Below are 12,500 nucleotides of genomic sequence, written 5' to 3'. Positions count from 1 at the left end.
GGGACAGTTCATTCGGTGGCTAGAGAAGAGGACGTGAGATTTTTAGGTAGTTTTGTATTGGTCATCTCTTTTACAGATGTAGTGGCCCTTAAAAGAGGCGTTTACGTTGCGCGATTGATCAGCGCTGTAGGTCGTAAGGAAATCCGTCAAGAAACAGAAACTTATTGTAATCTAATCTAATTTCTACTTGTTCTACCGCGATTCAATTATAGCATCCAAATGCATGAATTGCCTCGTTCCGGAGTATTTATCTGATCAGTTCATTAATTAATTAAGCACTCATTTATATCAACCGTACAACTACAAACTCACAGCTGTTAAATATTTCTTTACTTAGAACTACAACTAGCCAAAGAACCTTTTATTATAGAGTAGTATCTCTTTGAAACGCTCTACCGCAGAATATTACGTTAAGTCGATCGTTAGCTCAATTTAAAATTATGATGAGAAAATAACTCCTAATGGACAGCAAGCTGAACTTATAAGATTACAGATTTCAGATTATGCGCCGATCAAATCGAAACTTCAACATCCCCTCCCCCTTCCACTCCGGGCAAACCCTGGGCATTTGCCGGGTGAGGCCTTCCCGGGGGTGGGGAATTTGACCTTTGCCCCTGTGGGGTGGGGGAAATTGAACCGGAAGTGTCAGGTTTCAAATGATTTTTTTTCGGGCACCGAAGTCACCAACAGCTTTAAACACGTGTTTGGACGACATGGAAGAGTTTACAGGAACACATATAGCATTTGTGAGAGATTGCCTTACAAAAAAAGGTTTTCAAAAGCTGTCTTCAAAGGAATTTTGGCTGTGTAATTCGTCTATGTCATACTATAGACTGAATGCAATATGGTATTTTTCCCACCCCAATTTTATTCTAAAAGCTCTATGTTCAGAGGTAATCAACCTGCACTGAACAATTTAAAATACAAGAAGTCGTAAACGCTCCAGGCTCTGTTGTTGATAAGAATACAGTACTCTCGTTTAACCACCTTTGCCGTGTTTTGGATTAAGAAGAGCTTAGACTTGCTTATTGAAATTTCCCGACTTGATTAATTTGTAAGAAGATTACGACATTTTAATTTATAAGACATGTTTTGATGTTCCGAACGTTGTCGTCAGTTACAGAATATTTGAAAAACAGTTAGGACTGTATAACAACTAGGCGAAACATGCATAACTAATTATGATTAAGTGACAAAAATAGATTCGAGTGCGAAACAAGGAAATGTTCTGTCTGTTAGTTACTAGAAGGCTTCAGTAGACATATAACGGGATAGTTTAAATCATTGATTAGCACAAGGTGGCTCATGAGTTTGTGTTGTTCACTCGTCAAACTTTGCTGAGGCCTTGGCTTGTCTTGCAAACCTTGTCTTCTGCTTCGTCAACTCCAACGCCTTCATCTGAGTCACTTTCGTATTCTTCAACCTGGTTATTAGTAGTACTAGAGGACGTAGGGGTGAGAAAGTTAAAACGGTATGGAGTGCTCGGAAGTCTCTTAAGGCTAAATATTTCAAAAATACTACCTTTCCCAAGGTTTAATATTTGGTCGTTTTCACGCTTAACGGTTAACATTTTTCGATATTTCACGGCTCACACTTAATCCCATGGAGACCCTCTGTCAAGGCTAGCGAGGTCATGTGTCGAAAGCTCACGTTCCAGTAAATCTTGCATCCAGATGTAGTTGTTTGACCTTGCTCTGCTGAGTTATATTTATAGTCCATTGTTATAATTTCTCGGGCTCCTACTCCCAAAAAATAAATATAAAAACAAACAAACAAACAAAACCATGAAGCAAGATCACGTCACAGTTCACGGAGAATTAAACACCGGATTCTCATTTCACGGATAAGTATTCTCAAAAATCACAGCTTATGTTAATTGACAAAATCACATTTTACGAGGAAAAAATGTCATCTCACAATTCACTGAAAATTAATGCAATACGAAGGGGTATGGCAAGTTGGACTTCATCCAATTTAATTTCTTGATCTCTTGGTTCGAAATGAAACCAAAATGGCAAGATTATGTAATCGCTCTTACTTAAAGGATGCTTCCAGTGACTTTACAGAGTCGAAGCTACTTTATATGCTCCAGCCCTGTTATAATATCGTTTGTAAGATCGTAATAATTAATTAAATGTACGACTGTATGCTATTCTTGTTGTTGCTCAATCGATGACATTTCATGTAAAGTAGATTGATTTGATTACATGAGTTACAATTCAAGACCATTTTAATTTATGTTACAGTTAAATATTCAAATAGTCACACAGTTTCTTTGGGTGCCTTGTGATTTAGCTTACTTACCTACTACGTCAATCCAAATGTTGCCGCTTATATTTCCTGCCCTGTTCATTGCAACACATCCATATTGGGCGGCATCTTTGAAAGTCACATTAGTGATGACAAAAGTGTTGTTATTGGACAATTGCGTTCCATTGTTAGTCCAGGTCACGTTTGGTTCTGGGTCTCCTCTCTCAATACATTTTAATTGTAATGTAGAATGCAACAACACGGGCATAGAGTCTTTTTTAAGAGAAGCATCCAGCTTAGGAGGAGCTAGAGAAAAAGAAAAATATAAACATTACATTTGCTCAATCGTCAAGTGATATTTATGTGTTCAACTTGCACAATTTAAGAAGTATCACCATGCAGATGAGATGATATGTTTTGGATAGGTATACAGTACAATTCCGCGAGCAAGAACCTTCCATTCTGCAATTTAGCCTAAACAGGTTCTTATTACATAATGGTAATTACACTGTAACAGAAATCTAGGCCATCTAGGTTCTTAAATAGGTTCTTATTTTCTGGATTAAAAGAAACATATAGTAGATAACATAGTTTAGTGTTATTCGGCCTTCGTGCCTGGTGCAACAGCCGGTTTTTCCCTATCCCTTATTTAAAATTTAAATAAAATTTAAATATAGAATGTTAAAAATCACATAAAAATTAGTATAATAAGTAAAATCGAAATATCACACGAATCTTCAGAACATCAATCAATTGATTTTACTTGCCAAAGTGCACACATTTTTCAGATTTTAGGAACTAAGAACCGGCTTCAAATTCTAGGGTCAACAGGTTCTTGTTTAGAAGGGGTCTAACTGAGTAATTTTAAACCAACAGGTTTTCAAAATAAGTTCTTAATTGCAAGGTTTTACTGTATTACATTGTTGTTTCCAAGTGTTTAAAAGGATTGAGTTTTTTACTTATTCATTTTGAAGAAATGGGGATCTTTGGTGACCGAAGTGTTTCAACTTTGTTATGTTAACGTTACAATCAACGTATGAAATGCACCGTGTCAGAAACAAATTGGCCTCAAAGGGTGAAAAGACCTTGTTAAACTTTGTCATCTCACCAATTTGAAGCCTGTTGGGTACGAAGACCAAATAAGCATTAGGTGACAAATTCTTAGATTAATGGGGCAGTCCAGTTGTTTGGTGTCTTAGGCACAAATTTTCAGTGATAACTGGTTTCTTGGCTGATTGGTTGAAACTAATATGGGCATGAATAAATCAGTCAATCCTTTGTGATATTAATAATTTAGCATTTCTGCGAATTCACAACACTTCATGAGAAACCGAATACGAAAATGTAACAATTTCAATGCTAAAAGTGCCACTACCCTAGCCCTAAGAAGAATACCAAAACTTGTAAGGAAAGACATGACTATGGTAAGATCATTAGTGACATTCATTTCCAGCTTACTGAATGAGGAGCTTAAGGAACCCTTAAGACCACACCCTGGGTCCCTTGGTGCGTTTTTCGCACTGTTTGCAATTTGTGTATTTTTATGTCATTTGCATTGTGAAGTCGTTATTTTCATTATTGGCTGTAACATTAGAGTGTAAAATCTTAGTCGTCAGTGTTTCTTTCTTTGTCCTTAAAGTGCCCCTGTAATTTAAAAAAAATCACTTCTTTTTTCTTCAGATTTTGAAAGTGTGTTTGCTTAACACCTGACTGGCAAAATGTTGAGTTTTAATTTTTATCCAAAGGCCGTTTACTTTTAGTGTAAGTTTTGGATTTCACGGTCGGCCGTTGCTCACGTTCAAAACTGACCGATTGGACCTCACAGGGCTGGATCCAGGAAAACGTGACGTCAAGGGCTCACTAGCGTAAAATGTCAGCGTGTGAATGCAGCCTATTATATTGCCTTAACGACAATTTATTTTCAGATTTTTGTCTTGCTTAAAATTGCGTTAAGTATGGCTTAATTCACTGAAACTCTCAATAATGTGGCCATCGAGAAGAGTTCGGGCATACTTTCCACGTTTCCGGTAAAATCCGTTCTCAAGTTGAATCCGTTTTTACTAACAAATTGAAGGTTACATTGGTGGTCCTCATTTTACCTAGGTTGAATATGCACTTTTTGGAATCTAAATTAAGCCTAGCGAAAATGAGGCTCAGGTTAGGATTAGTTTTAGTTATTATTGATGCCCCCCTCTAGATGGGGAAAAGCGGTAAGTTCATAGTTAAGTTTTCTGTTCCCTTACTATGTTGTAATGTTGAGACTGAAGGGATAAGTGTATGAATACAGAAAATGCAGGGGCGGATCTTGGGGGAGGGTGCGCAGGGGGTATGCAACCGGCTAGTCGCTCGGTCCCTGAACGCGACCCATGTATGACCACGGAGCTATGGTGTCAATGTCATCTGTGTCCAGCTTGACTTTCAAGTTTACGTTCTAATCTCGACCGTTCATGAAATAATATTTATGTCTACCATGAAAACTGTGATGCAGTACGTTCATTCTTACCATCAACGATGATATCAATGCTATCGTTTGCAGAGCCTCCTTCGTTCTTTCCTACACAGGTGTAGGTGCCTTCTCCTTCTTCTGTTATGTATCTTTTAACCAATCTTGCTTTCTCTTCTGCTAACGGAAGTTTATCCTTAAGCTAGCTTATTTGGGGCTTTGGCAAACCATCGACGACAATACAAGTCAAAGTAACATTGTCTCCTTCAAGTGCATAATGGGTTGTTCCTGGTAACAGGACATTTGGTGGAACTTAAAATAAAAGAGAAAGGCTTGTTAATATAATAAGATGTTACTTGAACTGCAGCAGTTCATAATTATTTTGTTTTCAGAACTTTCCAGAAAAAAAAAAAAGAGGGCAAATGCTTGTCTTTTGTTCCCTCACTTTTTTCTGCCATAAACAAAATATCTACACTAGCAGCAGTTAAAGTGAAAATGAATGGAACACGGTTTTGTAAAACACTGTCATAGTTTTATTTTTGGTCCAAGAAGGCGAGGAGGATTATTTTGAAGAACCTAGCTATTATGTAAGATTAATGTATATTTTACATAGCCTTGCTGTAATTAATGTCTCCACTTTGTTGTTTTTTTGCCGTTGTTTTGCCTAGTGTAAGTCATTTGAGTGATTTTATCTATCTACATCATTCAGTGATATTAATGTATGTTAATTTACTTCAAACGTAATTATTACTAATAATTTGGTAACAATGAGCTTAATAGAAATCTATTACTTTTTATCTCGTCTTTATCTACATTTACCAGACACGCACACATTCTCTGTTCCAGGGCTGTTTTGGTTTCAGCGTGTTGTTAGGGCCCTCTCAACAGACGTTCTTCTGGCTTAAACCAGAGGAAGTATATAGAGTTGATCTCTATGTCACCAAGTTATAGTCTCGTATTGTTTGCCCTCTGTTTGAGCTATTCATCCTCTTCACTTTCCCATTTGCTTGGGGGCGTAATATAGCGGCGTTTTCTTCCTGTTCTCTACGCCACAAGCGAGGTCCTCCCAGAGGGAGTGCTTGTTCCTTTGTTCCCTTTAAAATTTGATTTTTCTTCCCTTGTTCCCGAAATAACTTTTAAACTTGTTCAAAGCTTTTTTATCCCTAAACTTGTTCCCTGAGATATTTTTATTGCTCCCTTGTTCCCCAATCTAAATTAGCCATGTTCCCTTGTTGGGAGAGTCTCACAAGCTTTTTAGTACTTTTATAATACACTGGAGACAAACTGCAGTCTGTCGTCAGTGGTCAGATGCGGTAAACCAGGCGTATGAAGAGTTTCTCCAAACTGATTTTTTTTTTGGAATTTATTAAAGTTGATATATTTGAAGTCCGGAATAGAGTTAAGTGAAAGTGGCAAAGAAAGGCCTGAAGAAATCCAGGCTGAAATGGCATGACAGTGCAAGTGCGCTGCACGTGCTCTAACAACTGAGGTATCAAGCCCGTTGAAAAATGGTTATTTGAGAGCTGATCAATAGCCCCCTTTCGGTATATTTAAATCAGTCTTAAACAAAATGCATCAGCTCGAAGTTCTGGGGAATAAACTCATACAAATCCTCATATTTATTTCCACTGATCAGAATTTAAGGTTCAGTTCCTTAGGCATTGGTCTAGTTCAGCAACCTCTTAATCATCTGCTGAAACTCCTTCATTTACCGTGGTGTCATCCCACATGGAGTGGCAGGCACAGCTTCAAATCAGACAAATCTGAGCTGAACTTATGTGAAATGCGAGGTGCCTTTAGCGAAATAATGTTCAGTGGGTCATAAAGATCGTGAGGCTGTGTGCCTCAAGGTCTACCTCCAAATGATGGTAACCCTACTTTAAACCAAGTATGCTAAATACAATACGTTCATTAGACCTCTGGAGTACTTTGTCAGCTGTTGCTGTGAGGTGCCCTTGTCTAATGACTGAGCTTCCTTCGTCCTTTTAATGTCTAGGGATTTGACAGATTCGTGGCTGCAATAGCATGGAGTGGTAAGTCGTCATTTGTTATTAAGTATTTGCCTATTATTCAAGGAATGGCGTTGATCTAAACTTGGGTTATCTTACCCATTGCCTTTTTCCTGGTGTTCCAAATTTGTGCTAGCTTTTGGGAACTGGTTTTTTTTTTAAATTTGTTTACGAATGCAACCTTGATCATTTCCACCTTTACCCACCTATGACAGACACGGTGATATCTTGGGAATAAACGGTGGTTCTCTCAGTTCCTTTGGTTTGTTTTATAGAACATTTGTAAGGTCCATTATCTTCCCGCCCAACTGTATCGATCTGCAAACTGCCATCTGACAACTGTGTGAATCTGTCATCCTCTAAGAGTAGGCTATTGTTTTTGCTCCATTCAAATTGAGGAAGAGGAAATCCTTCTGCAGTACAAAGTATTTTTCCAGGTTTGCCATATATAAGTTTTTGTTGTGGTCTTTTGTTTTTAAATTGGGCTAAAGAAGAAAAAAAAGTGATGGATAAATCTCCTGCAGTGCTAACACATGATAATGACAATGATAGAGAGAATAAATCTAGTATATTGTAACACCTTACTGCGGTTGTGTAGATTATCACCGTTATGATGCAACTTGGTCAATTGCGAAAGAAGCCTGTAACAGTCCACTCTTAAACAGGACTCAGACGCATGAAATATTTCATAAATCCACCCTCATTCATGCGTCCACGTATTTCGAGTTACAGTTCGAACTTACATGCGACCAGCTCCCACTTGGCCTTATAGGACAGATGGTAGTAAGAGCAAGTGGGATTCAAGTCCTGTTGAATTTTTCAGGCTTCTTTTGCAACTGATCTAGTTGCTTCATAACTGCAACGATTGCTTTCACGGAGAGACTGACAATCTTATCTAATGATGATAACTGACTGATAGAATTCTTATGAAAAACATATGTTATTGCTGGTAATGTGCAATGAAATGAAAGTTCTTAGAAGGAAAGAGCAACGCAAATGATAAAATTATAAAACAAATTTTCAGTAGACCAGATCAACAAACAGTGAGGTTAGTGGTAATTTTATAGCGAGTGACACTAACGGTAGAAGTCGAGAAATTAGATTTACCTTGAACAAAGGAAAGTTAAGAATGATGATGACAATGAAAATCATGAAGGTGATGATCTTGGTGATTAGGACCATGTTGATGAAGGTGAAAATTAAGATGATGAGAATAAGGACCGTTTCAATCGTCGAACTTTACATGTGTCGAATCTAATGCAAATGAGCGAAAACAATAGATTTTTAATATTTGTATTAGATTCGGCACATGGAAAGTTCGACGTTTGGAACGGGCCTAAGGATAAACTCGCATTATGTTGCTGTCGTTGTAGATAATTTATAGCATGTTGATGGCTTTCTAAACATTTTAAAAACTCACCATTGATGTAAACTGTGTAGAATCGGGTGTAAGCTACTCCTCGACACTCATATGTTCCGCCATCATGCAGCTGAACATTTTTTATTGTCAAAGTTACACCATTGACCTCAATTCTCCTTTCTGACTTGAGTTCTCTCACAGTGGTGCCAATTTCATACCATTTAACCATCTCACCCTCATTCTGATTCTCCTCCTTCTTTAAGAAACATTTCACGGTGTCAGTGCTACCAAGATTAGAACTGAGGCTTTTCTGTTCCAGAACTTCCACGTTGTCTAGAACAAAATTGTTATATTAAAAAACTTACTTTCCAAAATTTCTTATCAGTGTTTGCAAATCTTTCGCAGTAAATATATTTTTCAATTTAAAGGTTCTTGTATTTTAATCTATTTTCAAACACATTTTATTCTTCTAGAACTGTTACCTATAAAATTCTTCCATTTCAACCATAATCCTTTTGTGCTAGTTTTCATTTCAATTTTTTCCATTATACAGTGTTCAATTTTGGGTAGTAATGGTGAACTCGAAAGCTACTTTGCTACTATGACCAGCACACGCATATCTGGATAATTGCTTTTTTTTAAAAGATGATTTCCATTGTTGATTTAAAGAAAATGTGCAAATAAAAATGTTATTGTTGTTGTTCGAAATAGAGTTATAGTGAAATTGAGGTTTGTTTGGAATTGACAGTACAAAATATTTAGTTTTCCCCACAAATGTTAAACAATATACTAATGAGAGAGAGATCAAGTTAAAAAATTGTCTCTAGTCGCAACCCTTCGTTTGTCATCAGGAATAGATTAAATACACGGTCATGGTGAAAAGTGACTACTTACTTGGTACACACAAGGCCTGAGCTCCAATGTCATCTGCACACTTGTGCTCTCCATCTAATCTATTACATTGGGCTAAAACGGATTCCTGTCCAGTACAAGCTATATCTGACATCACAACGGGTATGTTTTTTTCAGTGATATTCATTCCCGTCATGAATTCGGCCAGGGCACCTCTAAAGCCAAGTTGTTTACAAACAACTTTGACATCATTGATATCCCATTTATTGCGGCAGATCTTGCCCCATCTTCTGCGATAAAAAACTTCTAGTCTTCCACCATACACATCGTTCGCCCCAATTAGGCGCACAGGAACTGAAAGAATGACACACCAATTAAAGCAATGCTTGGTTCTAATTGTCCTCCACGTTTCTTTTTTCAACAAACCATTGTTTTCTGTTCATTGTCCATTCCTCAATATCTCTAGTTTATCTCAGTTTGACTAAAACTTTGAACTAGATAGGCGATGCTAAAAGCATTAATTTAACAATGTGGCAATGATAATGTTTTAAGAGGTAGCCCACTCATTGAGACTGTTCCAGTTGGGCCTTCATTTCTTAAAAGTAGAGTTAGCGGTTTCAGAGTCATCAGTCACAAAGACCGTGACGTGTGGTCTAGGGTGCTGGATTTAAATAAGTCCTGCTCTGAAGCACAGCTAAGTGAGAAATTTTTCTCGTTCAGCTCAACTGCACCTCAGTTGCTAAGCTTCCAATTAGTGCCTTACCTTTTTTACCAGCAGTGAGTTATTTCCTATACAGAGAGCCACAGATTGTAAAAAACTAACAAATAAGTTTTTCAGTTGACTTCCTGTGTTAAAACTATGCGATGGTACGGATAAAACAGATTTCCTTTGTTCATACATTGTACCTGGACATTCGATTTGTTTATTAATGAGCCCACAACTTTGAGTGATTGATGAACAGGAATGAGAAGTGATGTTCATCAAGCTTGTATTTCCTCTTTTCCAATTGCCTGTAAAGTTGTCATTATTGTAGTCAGGGTAGCCATTTACATGGCAGGCAAGAATTCTTTCACTATTATTCCAATGTGCGGTACAAAGCGCTTTCCAGGTGTTGTTCTTGTGAATTTGCATCAGTCCAGTAGATGGATTGCCCTCTGTTTGAAAACGTACTGGAAATTCTAATAAAAGAAATTGCTGCGCTAGTGAATAACTACCAATTCTGCCATTTTTAGATGGGTTGTAATTGACTAATATTACATGTAGTTATGTTGACCCCGGTAAATTAATGGAGATATGATGACAATTCCTTGTATCCCTTTTTGGCAGGCAGCGTTGAGTGGCCATCTATTATAGGATAAGTCCAAAAGGTATGAGGATCGCCTAGCTTTCTCCTTCAGATCAACTGGAAAAATCAAATGTGTGTATAAAAATTTGCTAAGGCCAGGATGCTAGACCATGACTAGGAGCCTACAGCTCCAATACTAGGTCTATGTAACGGCATTTTCAAAGATCAAGCTATTTTTAGACTGTTCTCAAATACGATTTGGCTTGCACGAGTGCCAATCCTCATTCCCATGTGGATTAATTTATCATGCAAGACTTGTGATTGGCTGGAAAGGTCCGGTTTCGCGGGAAAATCAAACTATAAATAACTTGGTCTGTAAAAACGCCGTTTCATAGATGCAATGAAGTTGTAAGCTCCTAGTCATGGGCTCCTGACAGTTCAGAAGAATTTGTTTAAAGAGACACCCCCCAAAAAGGGACACAGAGAGTATAAACATTCTGTAAATTACAAAACGACAAGTAAGAGGGTATTGACCGGTATTTCAGGAGCTGCTTAGCAAGCAATTCAAACTCAAACAGCGTTGATTTTGGTAATTTACCTTGCTGACAACTTGACGTGTTTGTGCACCCTCTCATAACTGTAGTAGATCCTTTGCATGGTATCCCACCAAATTGTGGCTTTGGATTCACGCATTCCCTCGTCCGCATCTGCATGCCGTTAATGTCCCTTGTACAAAGACTCCAGTGGTTCCAATCACTCCAGCCACCATCAACTAATTTCAAGAAACACCTGTTAGCACAGGGTAAGTCCTGCCCTTCTTAACGAAAGACAAACAATATCATATAAACTGTTGTTCTTCGGAAATCAAAGCTCAATTAGAAATAAAACGCAAATCGCCCTGATACATTGTGAAGTAACGCATTTTTATGAACTTATTGTTTCGTATGCTACAAAATACATTTTCAAAAGTAACCGTTATGATTTTTAAAATTATTCACTTAAAACAAATTTCGGTAGGTCTGGGACCGAGACCAAGAAAATTGATCTTAGTAAAAAGCTGACAGCAGTTACTCATAAATAAAGTAACAGCTTAATATTACAGTGGTTATCAGTTTTTCCTGATGCGAGGACTTCAAAATCATGTTGTTCATTGCAGTCCCAGCAAATAGCCTTGTAAATGACCTTGGAGTTGTTAGATCGCATCAAGCGATCTTTGTATGGCAAGAAAGATTTGATGCAGTGAGTGTTCTGAAAAACAGGATTTTTTTTTTAATTTTAATATTTCAGGTTGAAATCCTCGCATCAGGAAAAACTGATTACAACTGTAAAATTAAAGAAACATTGTTTATTAAGGAACTTAATCCAGCTGTTAATTCTAACCTCAGCAGGCTAGCGATAAGTCGTTTACTTTATAAATAGCTAACTGCTATTTTTAGATTTTTGCTAAGATCGTTTTTCTTAGTCTTGGTCCCAGACCTTCAGAAATTTTTGTTTATGTAATTTTCAAAATCATAATTGTCACTTTTGAAAATGTATGTTGTAGCACACAAAACGTGAAGTTTATAAAAATATTGTTACTTGACAGTGTTTATCACCGAGAAGCGTTGGAAGCTTACAGCTACCCCTCGGCTGTTATTTCTACCATTCTCAGTAAGAAGCCACCCCACAGTCGCCTAACCGAACCTCTTACGAGATTAATCCGTAACAATGAAATCCTTGTGGCCAACAAACCATTCAAAACCCTTCAACAAGAATTTCCGTTTCCAACGTACAGCCAACCTTCGAATGTCCAATGCGATGCTGTTTATAAAATCCCATGTAAAGACTGTCCTCGAAACTACATAGGAGAAACCGGAAGATGCTTCCAGACCCAGAAAAAAGGAACATCAACGAAACTTGAAGAACTATACAAAAGGCTCAAATGTTGCCAACCATGCATGGCAAAACAATCATTTCATTGACTTCGATAATGCTTGTGCTATTGACAAACGCAACTACCGCGTTCGAAAAACACTAGAATCTTGGCACACAGGTAAAACCGTTGCTGCGGAAAATAACTCGAAACCGCTGCCTAGATAATACTCTATTTTATTGTAATTATACCTCATTTATATTTTTATCTCTCAGGTTTTTTCACACTTCTTTTTGCATAGATCGTTTTCACGTGACGTCACGGCGGCCATGTTGGTGTTCCAAAAGAAAAGAAATGGCGGCCATGGTGGTGTACCCAACTAATCCTCCAGGGCCCGGTTGTTCAAAAGCAGATTAACGCTAATCCCAAATTAAAAATTAACCAAGGA

At 37.6% G+C, this 12,500-nt stretch overlaps 1 protein-coding gene and 1 long non-coding RNA gene across 3 annotated transcripts in view; one reads left to right on the top strand and one right to left on the bottom strand.

Moving 5' to 3' along the window:
* The window catches only part of LOC138011183 (neuronal cell adhesion molecule-like), a 17,167-nt gene extending 12,273 nt beyond the window's left edge, over positions 1-4,894 (bottom strand). The window contains exons 1-2 of the mRNA XM_068858150.1: positions 4,754-4,894; positions 2,305-2,556 (exon numbers count right to left, since the gene is read on the bottom strand). Of these exons, the coding sequence (XP_068714251.1) occupies positions 2,305-2,518 (214 nt within the window). The 5' untranslated portion in view covers positions 2,519-2,556; positions 4,754-4,894. The remainder of the gene's footprint in view (positions 1-2,304; positions 2,557-4,753) is intronic.
* The window catches only part of LOC138009560 (uncharacterized), a 441,051-nt gene that overhangs the window by 334,447 nt on the left and 94,104 nt on the right, over positions 1-12,500 (top strand). The window lies entirely within an intron of this gene.

The sequence above is a fragment of the Montipora foliosa genome, chromosome 7 (genome assembly GCF_036669935.1).
Source record: "Montipora foliosa isolate CH-2021 chromosome 7, ASM3666993v2, whole genome shotgun sequence".
NCBI classification, from domain to species: Eukaryota; Metazoa; Cnidaria; class Anthozoa; order Scleractinia; family Acroporidae; genus Montipora; species Montipora foliosa.
The sequence above is the reverse complement of the archived record's forward strand: the minus strand, read 5'-3'. Positions and strand labels throughout refer to the sequence as shown.